Source organism: Boleophthalmus pectinirostris, unplaced genomic scaffold (genome assembly GCF_026225935.1).
Source record: "Boleophthalmus pectinirostris isolate CB_2022bp ecotype Guang Dong unplaced genomic scaffold, ASM2622593v1 HiC_scaffold_10, whole genome shotgun sequence".
Classification (NCBI taxonomy): domain Eukaryota; kingdom Metazoa; phylum Chordata; class Actinopteri; order Gobiiformes; family Gobiidae; genus Boleophthalmus; species Boleophthalmus pectinirostris.
Window position 1 is genome coordinate 34,108,853 of NW_026570971.1, and position 24,368 is coordinate 34,133,220.

At 38.9% G+C, this 24,368-nt stretch overlaps 1 protein-coding gene across 1 annotated transcript; it reads right to left on the reverse strand.

The window, feature by feature from the left end:
* Nucleotides 1-4,640: 4,640 nt before the first annotated feature.
* On the reverse strand, nt 4,641-6,107 carry LOC129409446 (golgin subfamily A member 6-like protein 7). The gene has a single exon (XM_055155541.1). The coding sequence runs from the start codon at nt 6,105-6,107 to the stop codon at nt 4,641-4,643; it is 1,467 nt and encodes a 488-aa protein (XP_055011516.1).
* Between the last annotated feature and the right edge of the window lie 18,261 nt (nt 6,108-24,368).

Below are 24,368 nucleotides of genomic sequence, written 5' to 3' on the forward strand. Positions count from 1 at the left end.
AGATCAAGGCTGTGCAGCTCAAGTTTGTAGCAGAGTAAAAACAGAGTAATAGCACAAGAAGCTACAACAGCGACCAACAAGTGGGTTAATTAAAATCTATTGTAAAAATGTCTTGAATTCGGGAACCGAACGCTGCTGTATAATATTATGTAGAAACACCTCCTTTGAACGGGAAATTGCACCTATATGTTAGAAAACATAGTGGAGCCAGTTGGCAACATCCGACATAACGTTATCCCAGGGCTAATTAGCAAATATCAGGTTCTCTGTAGGTTTAGATTAAAACATTCACGACTACAGCCACAGCGAACATCAGTCAGTCTTCACTTCAGCTGCATTTCAGTCAATGGGTTTTTCATGAGTTATAATGGGTTATAATGAGCAAATCCATCCACGTCACGGTGACGTTAAACTTACGGTAAATACTGTAAACATACCAAGGTGTTGCCTGTAAACACGAACATTAATTGTTGCTGGAAGCTGCATTAAACTGTAATGTGTAACATTTCATTAGCTGTGACGTCTGTAACCAGGACAGTTTGGTGTTTGGTGTAAACTGGAACATTTCAGCGTCCCGAGGAACTTTTGGTGGCATTTCATGCGAGAAATGCAGCTAAAGGTTCAGACTGACTGATGTTCGCTGTGGCTGTAGTCGTGAATGTTTTAATCTAAACATACAGAGAACCTGATATTTGTTAATGAGCCCTGGGATAACGTTATGTCGGATGTTGCCAACTGGCTCCACTATGTTTTCTAACATATAGGTGCAATTTCCCGTTCAAAGGAGGTGTTTCTACATAATATTATACAGCAGCGTTCGGTTCCCGAATTCAAGACATTTTTACAATAGATTTTAATTAACCCACTTGTTGGTCGCTGTTGTAGCTTCTTGTGCTATTACTCTGTTTTTACTCTGCTACAAACTTGAGCTGCGCAGCCTTGATCTTGATCGATGTTTCTTCTGCTCGATGAATAATGTCTGTGAAATGATGACGTATTTTTGACAGTAAAATTCCCTCTGTGAATTCGTTTTCGTACTGATGAAAGCCTAATCATAAATTTTCATTTCGTAATTGTAATTCATGACGTCGTAATTTTTCAATTCATATTCTGATGGATAAAATACACACAATATATTTTATGTACGACTGGACTCATTTGAGAGTTTACAAATATTTATTTTATGCGCAACTACAGCCAAATATGCACGGATTTCTATTTTATGCGCACAAATATTTTTGACAGCTTTCTTACTCCATAGTTCTGAGCTTCACATGAGGCCTGAACATAAACTGAGAATGAGACAAACTTTTATGTGTCGTCAGTCTGCAGGTTAAGACACAGGTTGAGTGAAACAGTAAGAGCACACACATACAGCTCCTTTAAACACACTGCTGAGGGAAACTTACTTCTTTTTCTTAAATGAGAGTAATGCAACCTAACGAGCACTAGAGGGAGCTACAGACACAAGCCATTCACACAAAGATTGTACTACTTTATTTATTTTATTAGATTATTTTAAAGAAAAGCTCACATCTATATATCTATGTTTTAATGTTTTTAATGTTATAATGACTCTTTAATGCACTATTTCATGTAAGCTATGTTCTTACGATATGTTTGATTTTATTTTGGTGCTTTGAGGGGAGTTGGTTTGACTTTGGTCTCACGGTTTTTTGGTCTCACCTGATAAGTGTCCATTATGAGGGCAGTTATCACGTGACTTCTGCATAAAGAAAATGCTGCTTTTACACTGTATATGTTCAAAAGGGACTGAGAATGTTGTTGTAAATATTTAAATACAATAGTTGATCCTGGTGTAGTTTAATAATGCATTGGATTTACATCAAAACTTTAGACATTTCATTTTTCATTTCCTCCACACTCATACTGACACTTCTGTAGCCACGGCTGCCCTGGGGTAGAATGATAAAAGTGGGGCTGCCAGTCTGCACCATCAGCCTCTCTGACCACCACCAACACTCACACACCACACTGCACCACACAGGCTGGGAGGGTGAAGTGTCCTGCCTAAGGACACAACAACAGTATGCACTTGTGTGGTGGTTTAGTTGAAAAAAAAAAAAGTCTTGGCCGAGATCTTCCATAATCAATATTTTTGTTTGTTATTTATTATTTCTGTTTTAATCTTTGATCATTTTACATCTAGGTACAGAAATATTAAGATGTATTACTACTACAGTTATTACTACTACTGCTACTACTACTGCACTTAGTGTACTATTGCTATAACTATGATCCATAGAGTTGTTTTGTGCCTCTTCTGTCTCAACTCAAATTACTGGACAGTTTCAGGAAAGTGCCACTTCCTTCCTGAAAAGAGAGAAACACATCATACGCTCAAGTCATTACAGAACAGGTCCAGGTCCAGGTCTGAACCAGGTCTAACACAGATCCAATCCAGGTCCGATTCACATCTATACCAGGTCTATAACCCAGGTCTGAACCAGATCTAACCCAGGTTTAAACCAGGTTTAATCCATATTTAAATCATAACCAACTCAGATCTAAACCAGGTCTGAACCAGGTCTGACCAAGGCCTAAACCAGAACAGACCTGGTTTAAAGTGCATGTATAACTGTGGCACATTTACATGTTGAACTAACACATGTTGATTCATGTGCACTGTCCCACATTTAATAAATAAACACAAGAATCAAGAAATAAAACCAGAATTAAACCCTCTCAATGCCAAGACTAAAACACCTCCAACATATCATATATACTGACCAGAGCCCTGAACCAACTCTCAACCAGTTTAGTCCTGGTTTGCTCCTGGTTTAGTCACAGTTTAATCTCAGTTTAGCCCTGGTTTAGTCCAGGTTTAGCTCTGCTTAAGCTTTGGTTTAGCCCAGGTTTTGTACTGGTTTAATCCCAGTTTAGTTCTGCTTTAGCCTTGGTTTCAGTCCTGGTTTAGTCCTGGTTTAGTCCTGGTTTAGTCCTAGTTTTAGTCCTGGTTTAGTCCTGGTTTAGTCCTGGTTTAGTCCTGGTACAGACCTTTTCCTGGACTGTTTTTGCTCCTGTTTACCTGTGGGATCCTGCTGTAGTAGAAAATCTCACTTTTTTGTGTTGGAGTTTCCGAGAAGAGTAGAAATGACTTCCTTTTATTGTCCTGAGCGTGTGTGTGTTGAGTGTGTGTGTGTGTGTGTGTGTGTGTGTGTGTGTGTGTGTGTGTGTGTGTGTGTGTGTGTGTGTGTGTGTGTGTGTGTGTGTGTGTGTGTGTGTGTGTGTGTGTGTTGAGTGTGTGTGTGTGTGTGTGTGTGTGTGTGTTGTGTGTGTGCGTGTGTGTGTGTGTGTGTGTGTGTGTGTGTGTGTGTGTGTGTGTGTGTGTGTGTGTGTGTGTGTGTGTGTGTGTGTGTGTGTGTGTGTGTAGTTCTGGTTCTAAACCAGGACTAAACCATCATTTCTAGGCCTAATTGAAAGCAGCAGTGATCTCATATAGAAATCATTTCTCTATCAATAATATTTTGAATCTTCTTGAGGAAAGACTGGACTTTTGATTTTCTTTTAGCACATAAAACATCTCATGTTAAGATTTCCTGCTCTTTGCTTCTGTACAACAAACAAAAGTCTGTTCATGGAGACTTGGGCTCAACAGACAATTTGAAGAGAACAAACGAGAATTTTCAGGATGTGGTCGATACATTCATGTAGTTTTAAAAAAACATGACAATATCAAGTAATCCAAAGTATTCAGATTACGTTACTCACTTTAAGTAACTAAATGGATTCCGTTACAAAATACATTTTGGGGTATGTAATCTGTAATCTGTAGGGGAATATATTTTAAAAGTCACCTTCCCAACACTGATGACTGAAAGGTTTTTTTATCTGCACTTTTCTTTTATTATGACTTTTGATTGTGATTTGAATGTCTTTCATATTTTGTAAAACACTTGTCTTGTTTGTTTCTTATTATTGTGGGGTCAGTAGTATTAAGCAGGCACAGTAATGAGAGTGAATTAGAAAGCACCACCCACCTCATTTTATTTTGGATTATTTTATACCAAATTGGTATAAAGGAAATTGTATTTTTTTATATATTTTATGTACACAAGAAACAGATATGATTCTACACAGGAGATATGCTGGGGATGCACGCAGGCAGGGGAAGGCAACTCGGGGGGGCCTCGCAGGTCCTCATTGTAAAATGTGCCTGGACGTGAACAGCCTGATCATAAATGTGTCTCTTGTGTTTCAGTGCATACGGCATTAAATGGAAGTAAATATACACTCTCTGAAGCCTCTTTATCCCACCACAAGTGCTACATTATTAGAAATGTTTTCTACTCAAAGTATGTTTCTAATGATCAACCTACATACACTATGGTTAGAAAGAAAGTCAGTTCATCAGAATATACCAAGCCCTAATGATTCAATAGAACACATGACACAAAACCTTTTCATTTGTATTTTTTTTGATTATTTATTTTTAATGCATGCTGAAGACGAGGCAGAGGACCAATAAAGAAAGACGTTTTCCTCTAGAAGCTCGTTCAAATCAATAAAAACTGTACACGAAAAAGCACAAACTGGAGCAATCAATCAATAAATCAATAAAGTGGATGAAAAACAGTCAAGTGTTTTTCCAAATCAGGTTTGGAGGCAGGAGGTAGGATTTAGAAGGTAGGGTTTGACCTTCTCCATTGTCTCTTTCTTCTGCTCCTTGGAGGTCTGTGGCTAGTGAGGACGTTCTCCAGCCTTTCGGTCTTTTTTTCAGGAGGCTGGTTAGTAGCCTGCTGTCTGTGGACCTCCCTTTTCTGCTTCTTAGGTTCTGGCTCTCTGTCCTTGATCTCAGTGAGGATCTCTGTGGAGCTGTTTGACTCTTTCTCCTCACAGATAACCTCCTCCATAACCTTCTTCGGGGTATGGAGTTCTTTCTGGTTCTTGGACAGTTCCATCTCCAGTCGAGCACGTTTCTTGTTCATTTGACTACTTATGTCCTCTACATCTTTTTCAGACCTCATTCTAGCCTTTTGCACAGACCTTTTGAAGTCGTCTCTCACATGTTCGACCTCTTCCTGGTGCGTTGTGCTTTGTTCTGCTAATATATTCTTTGCTGCAGACAGTTCTTTCTCCAGTTTTCTGTTTTTCTCTTCTTTCAGGTCCAGCTCACATTGAAACTGGCTCCTCTGCTCCTCCGTGCTCTGTTCTAGAGTCACTATTGCCTCTTTCATAGACTGGAAATCTTCCACCATGGCAGGTTTTGTGATCTGCTCTTTTTCAATCACGTCCTGCAGGTGGCGTATGATGTTGTCCTTTTCTCTCAGAGCCTTTTCCATTTCTGCGCTTCTCTCTCTCTCCTCTTCAAGCGCCCGCTGACCCATCTCTTCACTACGCCTCAGAATCATCTCTGTCTGATGCAGTTCATCTTCTAAACTGGCAATCTTCTCTTGCAGGCACTTGTTTCTAGCTTCAGTTTCCCTCAACTGCCTTTTGCTCTCTTCACACTCTCCAATCTGACGTTTGTTGATCTGGATTTGGACCTGAAGTTTGTTGTCGAAATCCTCTAGTCCCATTTCCATGAATTCTGTTACCACTCTCCAAATCCTTTCGTTTTCATCCTCGTTTTGAAGTCTGGAGACCACTTCTTCCAGGTCGTCTATTTTTTTACCGTCCTCCACCGTAATCTTATTAGCCTCAGTTAACGGTGATGAAGACCTCATCCCCTCCTCCATTTCCATACACTTCACATTCAACTCCCAATTCTCTTTATCAAGTCTGGAGACCTCCTTTTGCAGTTGTTGGCTTCTCTGACTCTCCACCCTCAACTTATCCTGCAGCACATTGGTCATTTGTTTGTGCTCCTGGATTTGTTTCTCTTTTTCTTTTTCAACCAAAGCATTTTGTTGAGTTTGGTTGATTTTCTCTAGTTCTGCCTCTAGATGAACAGTTCTCTGGTCTGTCTCCTCCTGGATGTTTTTGGAGGTGATGTTGGACTCATGCAGAGCCCTTTCCACAGTGGCTCGCTCCGCTCTCTCCTTCTCGATCTCATTTTGGAGAGCGTGGATGGTCTCCTCAGCTGTACTGAGCCGACCTCTCAGGTCTTTCACCAGGCTGCTGCTTGTCCTGAAAAGTTTGACCATCTTGGGAGCTTTGCTAAAATGCTGCTTCTCTTGACAAGTTCAAGTGATTTCTGAGCTCTGGATGGCAGCTACCATACAGACTTTGATCAGTTATGTAATAAAGTCATGTTTTGGAACTGTGACCATAGAAACCATAGGTCACCATAGAAACTCAGAATTATCAAGTGATGACATCAAAGCTTTAGGATTCAAACACAAAAATAAACAACCCCTAACAATACACAATAAATAAATCAATGCTTTTGGAAAGAAAATCCTATTGAAATTTGATCCATTTATTTATGTATTTAATCAGTACAACTTTATAATAACTGTACTTAGTGCTACAAAAGAAAAAAAAATCATAATGAAAAATGAGATCATGATTCAAGTTTAGTAAAGGCCCTACCTAAAATGATGTCTATATTTGTATTATTATTAAATGTTCTTCTTTGATTATGATTGTAATATTGTATATATGTGCTGTCTGCAACTCATTTCAATGGTAAATGGTCCCATTTTCTACAACGCTCTTCTACCTTTAAGGCCCTCAAAGCACTTTACATCAAGGAACCACTCACCCATTCACACACACATTCAAATACAAGGGCACGCCAACACTGGGGGCAAGAGGGGTTTAGTGCCTTGTCCAAGGACACAACAGCAGCATTGGTTTGTGGGAGCTGGAATCACACCATCAACCTGTGAGTTAGTGGATCTGACGCTCAACCAATGGTGTTAATGTGGAGAGCTGCTTTTGAACTGCCAACTTTTCGATCAGTGGACGCTACCAACTGAGCTATTGTCCCTAATAAAGTGTTTCATTATCCAAGAATCAGGAAGAGTGTGTTAGCTTGCTAGTTTTTGGTACCTTTACTGTCATGGCAAAACTCTTCACTGCTTTTGTTGAAGGGAACCCAAACAACAATAGTGCTGTACTTCAAACTGTCTACGTTATGTGATTTTCAACAGACTCACATGTTCAGCCTGTGAATGTCACTGCTTCACACAATCGTGGCGATTTGCTCAGTGCTCAACCAAATGTTCTATGCATGAGAAGAGAAGCTTTGTGTGTCCTCTGAACATGTGGAGCTGCTGTGTGCCTTATGTCTTACCTGCATTAAGCCGCCGGTGTTTTCTGTGTGGGCAGATGAAAGAAAATGGGAGACTCATACCAAAAAGGTCTAAATGTGGAGAATCATGGTGATTGTAAAAGACGGGCTTTACCAGATGGTCACTCAGCACACCTCTTTCTCCTCATGCCAAGCTCTGTACATCAACGCCCCCACTGTGTTTCATGTATTGTTGACATAACCAAAATCAAAATTTAAAGGTGCACCATGTCTTTTTTCTCGAGGAGGATCTGTCACCTGCGCAGTCGTTTATTTGTCTTGAATATTTCACTGTATGACATTAAACACTAATTTGCAATTATTTCCTTACAGTTGCTTTATTGTCCCAACAATACCTTGAAAACCAAGCTTTCTTACTGTCTCCACAGATCTGACATGTTACCCATGGCCTGCTTGTCTCTATGAAGATAAATAAGATTAATGCCCTACTGTGGAACATAAAGACAATGCAACAACATCTCCACGGGTGCAGGACCCTCCACCAGAAAAAGCAACACAAACTGTTGTAGACCTTTAATAATTTCTGGATTCTTATAACATTGAGTCAATAGGCGAGTTTCAACTGACGTGATTGTTATTAAAAGCCCGCGTTGCATGCTGGGAAATATTTTGGTCGGAGGTAAGAAACACGATAGCGTCAAACACAGTGCGTAACCTCGCGTATTTATCCCTGATAATGGTAAATTCCTGCTGCATTATCGGATGCACAAATAGAAGCACAGAAGAAGGAAAATGTCTTTTTCGTATTCTGAGTGAAAAGAACCACTAACGGTGAATTAAACGACTTTCAAACATCCGCAGAGCAAACGTAGAAGATCCTAACAAACCGTGGACTCCAACAAGTTCAACAACACATCAAGACTCTTGGAGGTTTTCATCTTTTCTGCTGTGAATGGCCCAGGAGTTTCCACCAAGTCATTGTGGATATCACCAAAGTGAATATTTGTCCAGGTAGTTGGAGATTCTGACCAGAAATTTGGTTTGGTCCAGGCTCTGTCAGGTTGAAAAGGGAGATTTGGCTCCATCGATGCTTATGACCAATTTCTGGTCAAATGGTCTTGGGTCCTCTGCTGTTAGAGTGGAGAAATAACCGGGATCAATACCCTTTACGTGCTTTACGTGAATATAAATATTCACCTTATATTCACAGTTACACCCAGCATTTTTCACAATTCTAAAGGTTGTTTTCTTGCGTTAGAGCCAAGGTCTCTGCTCAATACATCTACCACCACTGGTTGAGAAAGAATGTCTCAGGAAACAGGAAGGATCATAGGAGTGGAGTGACCTATAGCTCCTATACAGGTCTACAAATGTCTCTTTGTCTCAATGTAGTGCACATCTATAGTGGAATTTCTGCATTTCCAAGCTGCAAATGAAATTCATGATGTATGTTTTTGGTTACCAAGGAGGTCAAGGTTCAATGGCACTTTGGAAGAGGTCAGTCTCCAGTAGTTGCAGCAGATTGTAGAAAGAAGGAGCTGGAACAGATTCATAGTCATATTCATAAAGCAGATGCACTCAGTGTTAAGACCCAGCTTGTTCGGGGTGAGGGGAGTAACAAAAATAAAACCAAGATTTAAAATGGAATAAATTAAATGTTTAATTAACAGGAATGTAAAGGTAAATTAACAAAAGACTAAAATATACAGAAAGCAACCTAACCTAAGAAACAGAACAACAGAATAAATAGTTTTGTGCCAGAAAAGGGGTCACGCAGGCTTACAAAAAACAAGTGGTAAAACTTAGGGACACAAACTAAACTAAACACAAGTTCCCCAAATTAAACCACATAAACCCACAAACAGAATCGAGTGACCACATCAAAAAAAGCACAAAACAGAACTAAACTAAACACACAAACAAACACTAAATGGCAGACTGCCCACCAAGGCCAGCAGCCCTGAGCAGGTGCTGTAATCTCCTTAAATAGGGGGAGGTGGCTGCAGGTGAGGTGGGCGTCGACCTGCCCCACCAATCACGGACCACGGCTCCTGTAGCAGGAATCAAGAGAAGTCGGCAAAAATCACACAAACAAATTAGACCTAAGGCCTGGGGCTCCATCAACACTCAGGTCAAAAAGTGGAACTCAAGTCTTATGAGATTTGGTCTGTGGACTGTGGCCTGAACTGATTCAAAGACCCATCAAGGTTTTAAGGTTCATTCTGTAACTTTTCTGGTGGAGGGTCCATCAAATGCTTTTTTCCGTGGAGATGTTATTGGTTCATCTGAAATGTGTCACAGTATGATATTAAACCTTTCTCTTTTGATGGAGACCCAGCCAGGCGAAGGTACAGGTCAGATCTGTGGAGAGGCAACCCCATTCCCAGCATCTTTTTTTTTTTTTTTTTTTTTTTTAAAGGTATTTCTGAGCTAGAAAACCACCTGTAATTAAATAAATAAGGTACAGCTGTTTAATGTCGTACAGTGGAACATACCAAGCAGAGGAATGAAATAGTGACAGATTATTATAATTTATTATTATAAAAATTACATAGTGGACCTTTAATTTCTTAATTAACTTGGAACAATATGCAGGTTTTAAAGGCACAGCACTTAACTGGTTTAAATCTTATCTCACAGACAGATGTTTGTCAGTACATCTTGGCCCCCATAAATCTAACTCTGCTCCACTTACCTGCGGTGTTCCACAAGGATCTATTCTAGGTCCTGCATTATTTTCTCTTTATTTGTTGCCTCTAGGCTCAGTTCTTAGAAAACACAATGTGTCTTATCATTTTTTACGCTGACGACCTGCAAATCTATTTGCCCTTATCACCTGCCCCTGGCTCCATTAGTAGCTTGTCCTATTGTTTAGAGGAAGTGAAATCATGGCTAGCCCAAAACTTCTTAATTTTTAATGAGAAGAAGACAGAAATTGTGGTTTTTAATCCTAAATCCTCCACTGGTTTACATCACAACCTTGGCGCACTGTCTCCTTTTGTGAATTCCTCTGTCAGAGACCTTGGAGTATTCTTTGACAATTTGTTCAAAATGGACAAACAAATAACCTCTGTGGTAAAGGCCAGCTTCTACCAGCTCAGAATACTGAGTAAAGTGAAGGCTTACCTTCCAGCCAGTGACTTTGAACGACTTATTCACTTGTTTATAATGTCTCGTCTGGATTACTGTAATTCGCTGTATTGTGGACTAGACCAGCTCTCCTTACAGCGCTTACAACAAGTCCAGAATGCTGCAGCTCGTTTAGTAACAGGGACGAGAAAGAGAGAGCATATCACACCTGTACTGGCCTCTCTCCACTGGCTTCCTGTTCCTTTCAGGATTAATTTTAAAATTCTAATATTTGTTTTTTAAATCCCTGAATGGCCTGGCTCCTGAGTATCTGTCTGAGCTGTTATCGCGCTATGTTCCAATCAGACCCCTCAGGTCAGAAAGCGGTTTGCTATTAAATGTCCCAAAGTCATGTTTGAAAACTCGGGGTGACAGGGCCTTTGCTGTGGCTGCCCCCAAGTTATGGAACAATCTGCCTCTCCACGTTCGAGCTGCTCCATCACTGGAGATTTTTAAATCTGATCTTAAGACACATTTCTTTGCTGCGGCTTTTAACTCTAATTAAATGTTTTATAAGCTATGTTTAATTTTTTTTGTTTTTGTTGTTTGTTTTATTATTATATAGATATATTTTTCATATTTATTGTGCTGTATTTTTTACTATCTTTATTGTGCATGTGAAGCACTTTGGGCAGCTTGTGTTGTTGTAAATGTGCTATACAAATAAAGTTGACATTGACATTGACATTGACATTGACAATAAGACATTTTGAGAAACATTTCATTTATGAGATACATTGTTCCTACATCACTGTACAACATAACAGGCTTTGTTCCAATCACTGGCAGTGTTTTCTCCCCTTCCACCCCCTCATTATTTCTCTATCTCACAGGTGTCAAACATAAGGCCCGGGGGCCAGATCCGGCCCTCCAAGACCTTTAATCTGGCCCTCAGCTGACTTTCTACTAAAATATTGTAATTATATTTTCTATTAAAATATTGGTAATTTTCTGTGGTGTTTATCACAGCAGCGTCTCCAGCGTCTCTGTACGTGGCCCCTCCCACCAGAGCAGCACAAATGAAGACTTGTCTCTTTCCAAACGCTCTTAAAGGACGATCGTTTTGACTGTTGACCGTGACACCCTCATCAGAAAAATGTCCAACATGAGAAAAGAGGAGCCAAGTGCAGGATTTTACAACAAAAATTGACTTATTCCTGTTTACATACAAGTTCATGTTAAAACATTGTGTTGAAATTGCATTTTTCTTAAAGTTTCAGGTTGTTCATAATATTATAATATTTTGTAAAAGAAAGAGTTCATCAATTAAAAAAGATTTCTGTAATAGATTTGTGTTTCTCTGCACAAATATTTGAACTTATTGTTATTTTTGGGGTTTATATGACATGAGTTTTCTGATCCAGCCCCTTTGGGATCAAAGTCGGTTGGATACAGCCCCCGGATCAAGATCGGTTTGACACCCCTGCTCTATGGGGTTTTCAAAGAACTGTGTCAAAATAAATAAATACACTCTGGACAGTGAGGTGAGGGTTGTTGGGTTATTAACAACATGTAAACAACAATAGTGAATACTTCATCAGAGGCCTACTGTACACACAAATGTAGCATATTCTGTCTCACGTAAAAACCTATGATAACAAACATCTGCTGTACCGAGGCGATAGCAATAAAACTAACACATGGTTCATTTGCATAAACCAACATTGGGACAGTCTTTCATATCATTAAGATTTGTTTACTTCCACAGTCGCACTATGTCATATGTCAGTGGCTTTTCAAAATGCCACACAGACCCTCAGCACCGCAGGCACCGTCTGAACCATGTGTCCTGTTACCAGTGTTGGGAAGGTGACTTTTAAAATGTATTCCCCTACAGATTACAGATTACATACTCCAAAATGTACTTTGTAACGTAATCCATTCAATTACTTTAAATCAGTAACGTAATCTGAATACTTTGGATTACTTGATTTGCTGTAGAGAAGCAAAGACCAGGAAGAAGTTTTGTCTGATACAAGACAATAAAAAGCCCAGACTTTACTAAACCAAATTAAAAATATTATTGATAGAAGACGAGGAGACACGATCACGCTGCATGGTTTTAGTCCTGTTAAATCCTGGTTTAGTCCTGGTTTTAGTCCTGGTTTAGACCTGGTTTGGACCTGGTTTAGTCCTGGTTTTAGACCTGGTTTTAGACCTGATTTAGATCTGGTTTTAGTCTTGATTTAGTCCTGGTTTAGTCTTGGTTTAGTCTTGGTTTAGTCTTGGTTTAGTCTTGGTTTAGTCTTGGTTTAGTCCGGTTTTAGTCTTGTTTTAGTCTTGTTTTAGTCTTGTTTTAGTCCTGGTTTTAGTCCTGGTTTAGACCTGGTTTGGACCTGGCTTAGTCCTGGTTTTAGACCTGGTTTTAGACCTGATTTAGATCTGGTTTTAGTCCTGGTTTAGTCTTGGTTTTGTCTTGGTTTAGTCCTGGTTTAGTCTTGGTTTAGTCTTGGTTTAGACCTGGTTTTAGTCTTGGTTTAGTCTTTGTTTAGTCCTGGTTTAGTCCTGGTTTTAGTCTTGGTTTAGTCTTGGTTTAGTCCTGGTTTAGTCCTGGGTTGGGCCTGGTTTTAGTCCTGGTTTAGTCCTAGTTTTAGACCCGGTTTAGTGTCTGGCAATAAGTGGAATTACAGAAAAAAAAAAAAAGGGAATAGCCCATAATGTGAAAACAGGAAAATACCGCCATGTAATCCATTTATTTTAACAAAGTAACTGTAATCCAATTACCACTCACTGAAACAGTAACTGTAACTGAATACAATGACTCATAATTTGTACTCTGATTATGTAACTCCAGTACATGTAATCTGTTACTCCAACACTGCCTGTTACTACCTCTGTATCAGTGGAGCCTGATTCTCTGGACACTCGAAGACAAGTCCCAATAACAACAAAGCCCAAACGCAAATATAGAAAGCTTTATTCAAATGATTTGTAGCTACAATAATACAATTACTGATTGGCTTCCTTTCATTTTTAAAGTTGCACTATATTGAACTTTTCTGTTGGGGACACTTGCTTGTTGCCATGTTATTGCTTCGTCTGGAATGTTCCACAGCATAGCATTAATGAAACATTCCTAAATGTTTTGGGAACATTTTCAGAATAGCACTTTAGAAACATAAATGTTAATCAAAAGTTGTGAGAACAGGTTATAATGTAATATTTGAAGATTGGTTTGCAAATGTTAGTCTTGGGGTATTTCCAGTGTTGGGAAGGTGACTTTTAAAATGTATTCCCCTACAGATTACAGATTACATACACCAAAATGTACCTTGTAATGTAATCCATGAAGTTATTTAAAGTGAGTAACGTAATCTGAATACTTTGGATTACTTGATTTGCCGTATTAAAAATATTATTGATAGAAGAAGAGGAGACACGTCCACGCAGCATGATTTAGTCCTGTTAAATCCTGTTTTAGTCTTGGTTTAGACCTGGTTTAGATCTAGTTTAGATCTGGTTTTAGTCCTAGTTTAGACCTGGTTTTACACCTGTTTTAGTCCTGGTTTAATCCTGGTTTAGGCCTGATTTAGTCCTGGTTTAGTTCTGGTTTAGTCCTGGTTTAGACCTGGTTTTAGACCTGGTTTTAGACCTGGTTTTAGACCTGGTTTAGACCTGGTTTAGACCTGGTTTAGATCTGGTTTTAGTCCTGGTTTAGTCCTGGTTTAGACCTGGTTTTAGACCTGGTTTAGACCTGGTTTAGATCTGGTTTTTAGTCCTGGTTTAGTCCTGGTTTAGACCTGGTTTTAGACCTGGTTTAGACCTGGTTTAGATCTGGTTTTAGTCCTGGTTTAGAACGGTTTAGCTCTAGATTAGACCTGGTTCCAGCAATGAGTGGAATTACTGATAAAAAAAAAAAAAAAATTAAAAAAAATGGGGATACAACCCAAAATGTGAAAATGGGAAAATACCGACGTGTATTTCAACAAAGTAACTGTAATCCAATTACCACTCACTGAAACAATAACTGTAACTGAATACAATTACTCATAATTTGTACTCTGATTACATAACGCTGATACATGTAATCTGTTACTCCCCAACACCGGGTATTTGCAAACTAATCACAGGGTAACAAGTGACGCTGCCCGTCAGCTCCCTCCCTCGTTTTTCAACTATTTTTTTTGACATTTAATGTATATTATTACTGTGTGCTCAACGTAGCATAGACAAGGTAGGTTTATGGTTAAATTGTCTGTTTCTGTAATGATTTGGATATATTGCTCAGTGGGAGGAGCCAGGGGGGTATAAAGGGGAGCCGTTCTTGGCTGTCAATCAATCTGCCACCGGTTACAGAGCAGGTAACGTCGGTGCGCTGTACAAGGATTTTAAAGGGGACAGTTTCATGCTGAACTCGACCCTGTTTTCTTGCTGTAAATACTTTTTACACTGTTTTTGGGATTTTTGCACTTTGGACACTGGCACAATCAACCACCTGCACTTGGAATTTCGGTCTTGCCTGAGTTTTTAATAGAGCCCCGCCACAGACTATAAGACTAAGAGACTATGAGACTATGAGACTATGTGACTACCCACAGCTAGAATCAAGGTGAACGGCAGCCTAATGGATAGGATTGAGCTCCAGAGAGGGACTGGGCAGGGCTGTGTTCTTTCACTGACTCTGTTTGCTCTATACGCTGAGCCCCTAGCACAGGCAGTAAGGCAAAATTCAAACTTGGAGGGTGTTACATTAGCAGGGCAACAGCATCTTATTGGACTTTTCGCAGATGATGTTATTATTTTCCTGCGAAATCCTGAATACTGCCTTCCTAAATTAATGCATCTATTTTTCGTACATTTGAATACCTATCAGGTTACAAAATAAATATATTTAAGACACAAATTCTAACATTCAATTATTCACCTTCCCAAACCCTTAAAAACCAATATAAATTAAAGTGGGACTCAGAAACTATACTAACTATATAAATATTTGGGTATAACTTTGACAAAGTCGCTTTCCGATATGTCTCAGACTAACTACAGTAAAATAGAAGGAGACATTAGAAAAGATTTAGATCGATGGTCTACTCTGCCTACGAATTTTTACTCTAGAATACAAATTATAAAAATGAATGTCCTCCCTAGACTGTTGTATTTGTTTCAATCCCTCCCACATCCTGTACCTCAAAACAAATTCAAAACATGGGATAAAATGATCTCAAGGTTTATTTGGAATGGGAAAAAGGCGAGAATAAAGTTCACAACTTTGCAACTTCCTAAACAGAAAGGGGGGATGGCTCTGCCCAATCTAAGAGAGTACTTTTTACAGCTCAACTCAGACCTCTAGCATGTTGGTGCAGGCCAGATTGTGAAGCACGGTGGAAAGACATTGAAAAAGAAGTTGAGGGTTATAAAATACAAATACTTATATCTGATAAACAATGATCATCATTCCTTAAGGGCAAGATGAACCCAATTGTGAAGTTTACACTAGAAACGTGGTACACTGTAGTAGAAAAATATAAACTGAGAGAAAAATCCTTTCTACTGAGATGGTTAAGGTATGATCAAAAATTTAAACCAGGGCAAACTTGACCAATCATTCAAACAATGGGAATTAAAAGGGATAAATGCAGNATCAAGAGAGTCGGCAAAAATCACACAAACAAATTAGACCTAAGGCCTGGGGCTCCATCAACACTCAGGTCAAAAAGTGGAACTCAAGTCTTATGAGATTTGGTCTGTGGACTGTGGCCTGAACTGATTCAAAGACCCATCAAGGTTTTAAGGTTCATTCTGTAACTTTTTCTGGTGGAGGGTCCATCAAATGCTTTTTTCCGTGGAGATGTTATTGGTTCATCTGAAATGTGTCACAGTATGATATTAAACCTTTCTCTTTTGATGGAGACCCAGCCAGGCGAAGGTACAGGTCAGATCTGTGGAGAGGCAACCCCATTCCAGCATCTTTTTTTTTTTTTTTTTTTTTTTTTAAAGGTATTTCTGAGCTAGAAAACCACCTGTAATTAAATAAATTAAGGTACAGCTGTTTAATGTCGTACAGTGGAACATACCAAGCAGAGGAATGAAATAGTGACAGATTATTATAAATTTATATATAAAAATTACATAGTGGACCTTTAATTTCTTAATTAACTTGGAACAATATGCAGGTTTTAAAGGCACAGCACTTAACTGGTTTAAATCTTATCTCACAGACAGATGTTTGTCAGTACATCTTGGCCCCCATAAATCTAACTCTGCTCCACTTACCTGCGGTGTTCCACAAGGATCTATTCTAGGTCCTGCATTATTTTCTCTTTATTTGTTGCCTCTAGGCTCAGTTCTTAGAAAACACAATGTGTCTTATCATTTTTACGCTGACGACCTGCAAATCTATTTGCCCTTATCACCTGCCCCTGGCTCCATTAGTAGCTTGTCCTATTGTTTAGAGGAAGTGAAATCATGGCTAGCCCAAAACTTCTTAATTTTTAATGAGAAGAAGACAGAAATTGTGGTTTTTTAATCCTAAATCCTCCACTGGTTTACATCACAACCTTGGCGCACTGTCTCCTTTTGTGAATTCCTCTGTCAGAGACCTTGGAGTATTCTTTGACAATTTGTTCAAAATGGACAAACAAATAACCTCTGTGGTAAAGGCCAGCTTCTACCAGCTCAGAATACTGAGTAAAGTGAAGGCTTACCTTCCAGCCAGTGACTTTGAACGACTTATTCACTTGTTTATAATGTCTCGTCTGGATTACTGTAATTCGCTGTATTGTGGACTAGACCAGCTCTCCTTACAGCGCTTACAACAAGTCCAGAATGCTGCAGCTCGTTTAGTAACAGGGACGAGAAAGAGAGAGCATATCACACCTGTACTGGCCTCTCTCCACTGGCTTCCTGTTCCTTTCAGGATTAATTTTAAAATTCTAATATTTGTTTTTTAAATCCCTGAATGGCCTGGCTCCTGAGTATCTGTCTGAGCTGTTATCGCGCTATGTTCCAATCAGACCCCTCAGGTCAGAAAGCGGTTTGCTATTAAATGTCCCAAAGTCATGTTTGAAAACTCGGGGTGACAGGGCCTTTGCTGTGGCTGCCCCCAAGTTATGGAACAATCTGCCTCTCCACGTTCGAGCTGCTCCATCACTGGAGATTTTTAAATCTGATCTTAAGACACATTTCTTTGCTGCGGCTTTTAACTCTAATTAAATGTTTTATAAGCTATGTTTAATTTTTTTTTGTTTTTTGTTTGTTTGTTTTATTATTATATAGATATATTTTTCATATTTATTGTGCTGTAATTTTACTATCTTTATTGTGCATGTGAAGCACTTTGGGCAGCTTGTGTTGTTGTAAATGTGCTATACAAATAAAGTTGACATTGACATTGACATTGACATTGACAATAAGACATTTTGAGAAACATTTCATTTATGAGATACATTGTTCCTACATCACTGTACAACATAACAGGCTTTAGGCTTTGTTCCGATCACTGGCAGTGTTTTCTCCCCTTCCACCCCCTCATTATTTCTCTATCTCACAGGTGTCAAACATAAGGCCCGGGGGCCAGATCCGGCCCTCCAAGACCTTTAATCTGGCCCTCAGCTGACTTTTCTACTAAAATATTGTAATTATATTTTCTATTAAAATATTGGTAATTTTCTGTGGTGTTTATCACAGCAGCGTCTCCAGCGTCTCTGTACGTGGCCCCTCCCACCAGAGCAGCACAAATGAAGACTTGTCTCTTTCCAAACGCTCTTAAAAGGACGATCGTTTTGACTGTTGACCGTGACACCCTCATCAGAAAAATGTCCAACATGAGAAAAGAGGAGCCAAGTGCAGGATTTTACAACAAAAATTGACTTATTCCTGTTTACAGACAAGTTCATGTTAAAAACATTGTGTTGAAATTGCATTTTTTCTTAAAGTTTCAGGTTGTTCATAATATTATTATATATTTTGTAAAAGAAAGAGTTCATCAATTAAAAAAGATTTCTGTAATAGATTTGTGTTTCTCTGCACAAATATTTGAACTTATTGTTATTTTTGGGGTTTATATGACATGAGTTTTCTGATCCAGCCCCTTTGGGATCAAAGTCGGTTGGATACAGCCCCCGGATCAAGATCGGTTTGACACCCCTGCTCTATGGGGTTTTCAAAGAACTGTGTCAAAATAAATAAATACACTCTGGACAGTGAGGTGAGGGTTGTTGGGTTATTAACAACATGTAAACAACAATAGTGAATACTTCATCAGAGGCCTACTGTACACACAAATGTAGCATATTCTGTCTCACGTAAAAACCTATGATAACAAACATCTGCTGTACCGAGGCGACAGCAATAAAACTAACACATGGTTCATTTGCATAAACCAACATTGGGACAGTCTTTCATATCATTAAGATTTGTTTACTTCCACAGTCGCACTATGTCATATGTCAGTGGCTTTTCAAAATGCCACACAGACCCTCAGCACCGCAGGCACCGTCTGAACCATGTGTCCTGTTACCAGTGTTGGGAAGGTGACTTTTAAAATGTATTCCCCTACAGATTACATACTCCAAAATGTACTTTGTAACGTAATCCATTAAATTACTTTAAATCAGTAACGTAATCTGAATACTTTGGATTACTTGATTTGCTGTAGAGAAGCAAAGACCAGGAAGAAGTTTTGTCTGATACAAGACAATAAAAAGCCCAGACTTTACTAAACCAAATTAAAAATATTATTGATAGAAGACGAGGAGACACGATCACGCTGCATGGTTTTTAGTCCTGTTAAATCCTGGTTTAGTCCTGGTTTTAGTCCTGGTTTAGACCTGGTTTGGACCTGGTTTTAGTCCTGGTTTTAGACCTGGTTTTAGACCTGATTTAGATCTGGTTTTAGTCTTGATTTAGTCCTGGTTTAGTCTTGGTTTAGTCTTGGTTTAGTCTTGGTTTAGTCTTGGTTTAGTCTTGGTTTAGTCCTGGTTTAGTCCGGGTTTTAGTCTTGTTTTAGTCTTGGTTTAGTCTTGGTTTAGTCCTGGTTTTAGTCCTGGTTTAGACCTGGTTTGGACCTGGCTTAGTCCTGGTTTTAGACCTGGTTTTAGACCTGATTTAGATCTGGTTTTAGTCCTGGTTTAGTCTTGGTTTTGTCTTGGTTTAGTCCTGGTTTAGTCTTGGTTTAGTCTTGGTTTAGACCTGGTTTTAGTTTTGGTTTTAGTCTCTTGGTTTAGTCTTGGTTTAGACCTGGTTTTAGTCTTGGTTTAGTCTTGGTTTAGTCCTGGTTTAGTCCTGGGTTGGGCCTGGTTTTAGTCCTGGTTTAGTCCTGGTTTAGTCCTAGTTTTAGACCCGGTTTAGTGTCTGGCAATAAGTGGAATTACAGAAAAAAAAAAAAAGGGAATAGCCCATAATGTGAAAACAGGAAAATACCGCCATGTAATCCATTTATTTTAACAAAGTAACTGTAATCCAATTACCACTCACTGAAACAGTAACTGTAACTGAATACAATGACTCATAATTTGTACTCTGATTATGTAACTCCAGTACATGTAATCTGTTACTCCAACACTGCCTGTTACTACCTCTGTATCAGTGGAGCCTGATTCTCTGGACACTCGAAGACAAGTCCCAATAACAACAAAGCCCAAACGCAAATATAGAAAGCTTTATTCAAATGATTTGTAGCTACAATAATACAATTACTGATTGGCTTCCTTTCATTTTTAAAAGTTGCACTATATTGAACTTTTCTGTTGGGGACACTTGCTTGTTGCCATGTTATTGCTTCGTCTGGAATGTTCCACAGCATAGCATTAATGAAACATTCCTAAATGTTTTGGGAACATTTTCAGAATAGCACTTTAGAAACATAAATGTTAATCAAAAGTTGTGAGAACAGGTTATAATGTAATATTTGAAGATTGGTTTGCAAATGTTAGTCTTGGGGTATTTCCAGTGTTGGGAAGGTGACTTTTAAAAATGTATTCCCCTACAGATTATAGATTACATACACCAAAATGTACCTTGTAACGTAATCCATGAAGTTATTTAAAGTGAGTAACGTAATCTGAATACTTTGGATTACTTGATTTGCCGTATTAAAAATATTATTGATAGAAGAAGAGGAGACACGTCCACGCAGCATGATTTAGTCCTGTTAAATCCTGTTTTAGTCTTGGTTTAGACCTGGTTTAGATCTAGTTAAGATCTGGTTTTAGTCCTAGTTTAGACCTGGTTTTACACCTGTTTTAGTCCTGGTTTAATCCTGGTTTAGGCCTGATTTAGTCCTGGTTTAGTTCTGGTTTAGTCCTGGTTTAGACCTGGTTTTAGACCTGGTTTTAGACCTGATTTAGACCTGGTTTAGACCTGGTTTAGACCTGGTTTAGATCTGGTTTTAGTCCTGGTTTAGTCCTGGTTTAGACCTGGTTTTAGACCTGGTTTAGACCTGGTTTAGATCTGGTTTTAGTCCTGGTTTAGTCCTGGTTTAGACCTGGTTTTAGACCTGGTTTAGACCTGGTTTAGATCTGGTTTTAGTCCTGGTTTAGAACGGTTTAGCTCTAGATTAGACCTGGTTCCAGCAATGAGTGGAATTACTGATAAAAAAAAAAAAAAAAAAAAAAAAAGGGGATACAACCCAAAATGTGAAAATGGGAAAACAGGAAAATACCGACGTGTATTTCAACAAAGTAACTGTAATCCAATTACCACTCACTGAAACAATAACTGTAACTGAATACAATTACTCATAATTTGTACTCTGATTACATAACGCTGATACATGTAATCTGTTACTCCCCAACACCGGGTATTTGCAAACTAATCACAGGGTAACAAGTGACGCTGCCCGTCAGCTCCCTCCCTCGTTTTTCAACTATTTTTTTTGACATTTAATGTATATTATTACTGTGTGCTCAACGTAGCATAGACAAGGTAGGTTTATGGTTAAATTGTCTGTTTCTGTAATGATTTGGATATATTGCTCAGTGGGAGGAGCCAGGGGGGTATAAAGGGGAGCCGTTCTTGGCTGTCAATCAATCTGCCACCGGTTACAGAGCAGGTAACGTCGGTGCGCTGTACAAGGATTTTAAAGGGGACAGTTCATGCTGAACTCGACCCTGTTTTCTTGCTGTAAATACTTTTTACACTGTTTTTGGGATTTTTGCACTTTGGACACTGGCACAATCAACCACCTGCACTTGGAATTTCGGTCTTGCCTGAGTTTTTAATAGAGCCCCGCCACAGACTATAAGACTAAGAGACTATGAGACTATGTGACTACCCACAGCTAGAATCAAGGTGAACGGCAGCCTAATGGATAGGATTGAGCTCCAGAGAGGGACTGGGCAGGGCTGTGTTCTTTCACTGACTCTGTTTGCTCTATACGCTGAGCCCCTAGCACAGGCAGTAAGGCAAAATTCAAACTTGGAGGGTGTTACATTAGCAGGGCAACAGCATCTTATTGGACTTTTCGCAGATGATGTTATTATTTTCCTGCAAAATCCTGAATACTGCCTTCCTAATTTAATGCATCTATTTCGTACATTCGAATACCTATCAGGTTACAAAATAAATATATCTAAGACACAAATTCTAACATTCAATTATTCACCTTCCCAAAACCTTAAAAACCAATATAAATTAAAGTGGGACTCAGAAACTATACTAACTATATAAATATTTGGGTATAACTTTGACAAAGTCGCTTTCCGATATGTCTCAGACTAACTACAGTAAAATAGAAGGAGACATTAGAAAAGATTTAGATCGATGGTCTACTCTGCCTACGAATTTTTACTCTAGAATACAAATTATAAAAATGAATGTCCTCCCTAGACTGTTGTATTTGTTTCAATCCCTCCCACATCCTGTACCTCAAAACAAATTCAAAACATGGGATAAAATGATCTCAAGGTTTATTTGGAATGGGAAAAAGGCGAGAATAAAGTTCACAACTTTGCAACTTCCTAAACAGAAAGGGGGGATGGCTCTGCCCAATCTAAGAGAGTACTTTTTACAGCTCAACTCAGACCTCTAGCATGTTGGTGCAGGCCAGATTGTGAAGCACGGTGGAAAGACATTGAAAAAGAAGTTGAGGGTTATAAAATACAAATACTTATATCTGATAAACAATGATCATCATTCCTTAAGGGCAAGATGAACCCAATTGTGAAGTTTACACTAGAAACGTGGTACACTGTAGTAGAAAAATATAAACTGAGAGAAAAATCCTTTCTACTGAGATGGTTTAGGTATGATCAAAAATTTAAACCAGGGCAACTTGACCAATCATTCAAACAATGGGAATTAAAAGGGATAAATGCAGTCTGTACTCTTTTGAAAAATGGAAAGCTAATGAGTTTTCAACAACTAAAGGAGAAATTTGATTTAGAACATAAAGACTTTTATAGATATTTGCAAGTGAGAGATTACTATACAAAACAAAGTAGACCTGACTCATGGGAGGACACACTAGGTGTAATTGGAGTAGTAAAAGATTCATATGAACAAAAAAATATAAAAGCAATTTCAGCTTTCTACAACTCTCTGGGGGAAAGTAGAGAAGAAACAACTCTTTACCTAAAACAGAAATGGGAAACAGAGTTGTCAATGAATAAAACAGATGCAGAATGGTTTCAGATGTGTAAAATACACCATAGTACTACTAATTCACTGTTGTGGAGGGAACATTGTTGGAAGAATTTGACACGTTTTTTCATTACACCTAAAATCAAAAGTAGACAGACTTCTACCCTGCAGGAGCGCTGGAGGTTGTGTGGAGAAATGGACGCTGATCACACACGTGTGTTTTGGAGTTGCCTGAAAATGAGGGCATATTGGGACCAATTGAACTTAACCTTAACGACTATTCTGGGATATGGAATTCCGAACACATGTCTGGTGATGTATCTGGGAAATATATCTGATGCAGTAAGGAACGAGGACATGTATTTGGCAAAAATGATTTTAGCTGCATCTAAAAAGGCAATTACAAAGAATTGGTTACAACCAGATCCACCTGCACAAAAAGACTGGATCAGGATCGTGGAGAATATTTCAATGATGGAAAGAATAACATATAATCTGAAACTTAAAGGGTACAAATACAATGAGCAATGGGAAAAATGGAATGTATTCATCAATGACATCAAAAAAACAATATAGTGCAAGTGTCAATACCAAATACATGTTTAAATAAGAACCTGTAACTCCAGACTGTTGTTACATTGTTTGTTTATTGTTTTTTGTTTTTGATTTTATACTGTTTTTGTATGTTTTGAAATGTTACTTAAAACCAATAAAAACAAAGTTATAAAAAAAAAAAGAGACTATGAGACTATGAGACTAAAAGACTAAAAGGTCTTAGGGTTAGGGTTAAGGTTACCCTAACCCATATTCTGAGTGAAAAGAACCGCTAACGGTGAATTAAATGGCTTTCAAACATCCGCAGAGCAAACGTAGAAGATCCTAACAAACCGTGGACTCCAACACAATCTCATGCTCCAACCTCCCCTCAAGACCCTGAGATACTTGAACACTTGAGGCAGGGACTCTCCACCCACCCGGAGAGGGCAAGTCACCTTTTTCCAGTCGAGAACCATGGCCTCAGACTTGGAAGAGTACTAATTATGCCATAGTTATAACTCTCCAAATCTTAAATCTAGTTTTTTACTTTTTCACTTACAATGACAATGACGTCTGATACTCTTTCTGGGTGTATTTTCTTTATCGCTGTTCTCCCTCGAGGTCATATCCACACACAGTAACATGGAGGTTGTAGTGTCCTGTTTCAGTGTGTTCCCTGACACTGGTGAGGGCTCGCTGCTGTATATCATTACTGTTAACATCTGCATAAATCTAAATAAAGCTCTCATTTGATTTTTACCAAACGAACAGGTCCGGCTCTGGTTCTGACCCCTCTCTCCCTCGGGCCTATTGTCTGCCGCACATCTGCATTAATGAATGATGGAGCTGAATATGTGGTGAATATGTAGATGAGCCAATTATGATTGATCATGTGATTGATTGTTGTTGTCTTTGCTGTTGGGCGCTCCTCCGTGCAGCAGTCTTTGTGTTTGCAGATGGTCCTTCATTTACACAGCAGGGGCCCGTCATGCTGAGAGAGTGAATAGATGTGTGGATGTGTGGA

Excerpts from the sequence above, each read along its gene's own strand:
- LOC129409446 (XM_055155541.1), bottom strand. The coding sequence starts at position 6,107 with ATGGTCAAACTTTTCAGGACAAGCAGCAGCCTGGTGAAAGACCTGAGA.